Here is a 2,147-nt window from a genome sequence, read left to right on the forward strand (position 1 = left end):
ATCGGAAGTGCAAAAACCTGGATCGGGACATCTCTAATACAAACAGAACAAGCCGGTAAGGTACCAAACAGGAAATATGGATAGTGTAGAGCTGATGTAGATTTGACCCATCAGATGCCACGTCAGCGGCACACATTACAATTTTGGAGAGGTCTGTGACACACATGTAGACGACCTGGTTTCTGAGAATAAATCAGCCTTTAGTGTGAGGGAGTGTCAATGAGTCGATGCAATCAACTGGTTTTCCTTAGATAGAAAACTTTGAATCAATCTGACTAACTGCAAAGTACCTTGAGATGACATGTTGTGAATTGGCGCTATATAAATAAACTGAACTGAATTTAGTCTGATTTGTTTTATTGACTCATCCTTTCTGTAAAATATGAATCATTTCCAAATGATTTTGCAATAAACATTCTTTAAATTTCCAGAAATGCTGTCAAAATGCACCAGAAATATGTAGTCATGCAAAATGAGATGTTTTTTTCCTTCTTTCTTCCTCTTCATTTCAGACAGTTGTCATGTTCGACCAAGCCGACCACCCAGGAAGCCGCTCCGCCCAGATAAGGCCTCCAGACAACTGCCTCCTGAACCCTCCCAAGCAGATAGTGACAAAGATGTAAAGCACTTTTCTTTGCCGCCATTTAAACTGCCTTGAACATTCCTAAATGCCTATGAACACCTTTTTTTTTTCCCACAGGAAGACTACATAGACCCAGATCCCAATGGTGAGGACGACTACATAGAACCCACAGACAATTCATCCACAAGTAAGATGTGCAATAAAAAGCAGAAAGAACATCAAGGATACAAGAAAATGTGAACTCACATATCTAATGTTGAAAATTCAACAATTTAGTTTTGCTTTTTTATTTTTTTATGTTTGAAGGTGGAAAGAGAGCAGGAGGCGACTATCCCACTCTACCTCCAGCTTTACCAGACCGTCCATCCAGTCCTGATGGTGGGTACCAGTTCACAGTAATTGATTTTATAATCAGCTGAAACCCAATATTTTACATTTAACTTTTGGAAATAAAATAATCACTCTTTAAAGAATACATCACCTCTGTTTGTAGTTAGTACCAACCTGAAGTCTATAGTTTCTGCTTGGTTTTATGTGTGACTTTGTTATTATTTTTTTCTCCAATCTGTTGTGTTGTTCTGTCCATATAAAAGCCATCAAAATTTTAATTTTAGAAAAAAGAAACAAAAATTCATGAACCTCTTGCAAATAATCCATCATTAATCATTGAGGGTTTCGTTCTGAAATGTTATTACATCAAAAATTACTTTTTTTTTAAAAGGGAAAATGTGTTTCATAAATGTGCAACTTTGTGAAGTATTATAGAGTTATGCAGGGATGAATGGATTTTATGACCTTTAGATGTGTTTATCAGTTCTAGTTGGATGTGAGGGGGGGAAGTCCAAGTCCCACTTTCATGACAGGACTTCCAGTAACCCGACTGGAGTCCATCAAACTCAAAACCAGCTGAATCAGTATTTACTAATTTAGAAAGAATAAAATAGAATTCTACTTTAGCATCATTACATTGTCAGAAGTACAAAGCAACAAAATTAACTCTCTGTATTTACCTCATCCCCTTGGGGAGCAGTGGGCTGCCATTGTGCAGCGCCGGGGGAGCAGTGTGGGGTTAAGGTTCTTGCTCAGGGAGCCACTCCCTCTCTGGATTTCAATGACCTAACCACTAGGCCACCAGTCCCCTGTTAAAAATCGATTTTCCTATATGATGTAATTTTTGTCCACCCGATATAATATCGATATTTCAGTTCCTAGTATCGATTTTTTGAAAACTCTCATTATCTGGAGCTGTTTTTAGTATCCTGTGTTAAAGTACCAAGAACATTATGACTAATTATCTAATTATCTAGCGGATATTTACAGTCAAGTTTGTGGCATAAGTTATGCTTTTATTCAACTTCAGGATACGTTCTGTTTCAATGAAAGTCTCAACTTTTTAAAGCAAACTTAACCCCTTTGTATGCTGGATTGTGGAGACGATACAAACCGGACAGTATGCAGAAAACGTAGGCATGTAATGATGGAATGGATGCTGGGATGGACCAGTACAAGTTGGTCAGTGTTGTGCAGTTCTGCTTCTTTGGCTTTTTTTTTTTTTTTTTTTTTT

General features: G+C 37.5%; 1 protein-coding gene across 3 annotated transcripts in view; it reads left to right on the forward strand.

Annotated features, from left to right (window-relative positions):
• The window catches only part of LOC107088337 (B-cell linker protein-like), a 61,117-nt gene that overhangs the window by 45,726 nt on the left and 13,244 nt on the right, over nucleotides 1-2,147 (forward strand). For all 3 annotated transcript variants that reach the window (XM_015380452.1, XM_015380460.1, XM_015380467.1), the window contains 3 exons: nucleotides 513-619; nucleotides 701-770; nucleotides 890-961. In XM_015380452.1, the coding sequence (XP_015235938.1) occupies nucleotides 513-619; nucleotides 701-770; nucleotides 890-961 (249 nt within the window). The remainder of the gene's footprint in view (nucleotides 1-512; nucleotides 620-700; nucleotides 771-889; nucleotides 962-2,147) is intronic.

This window comes from Cyprinodon variegatus, unplaced genomic scaffold (assembly GCF_000732505.1).
Source record: "Cyprinodon variegatus isolate N-32 unplaced genomic scaffold, C_variegatus-1.0 Scaffold11, whole genome shotgun sequence".
Lineage (NCBI taxonomy): Eukaryota > Metazoa > Chordata > Actinopteri > Cyprinodontiformes > Cyprinodontidae > Cyprinodon > Cyprinodon variegatus.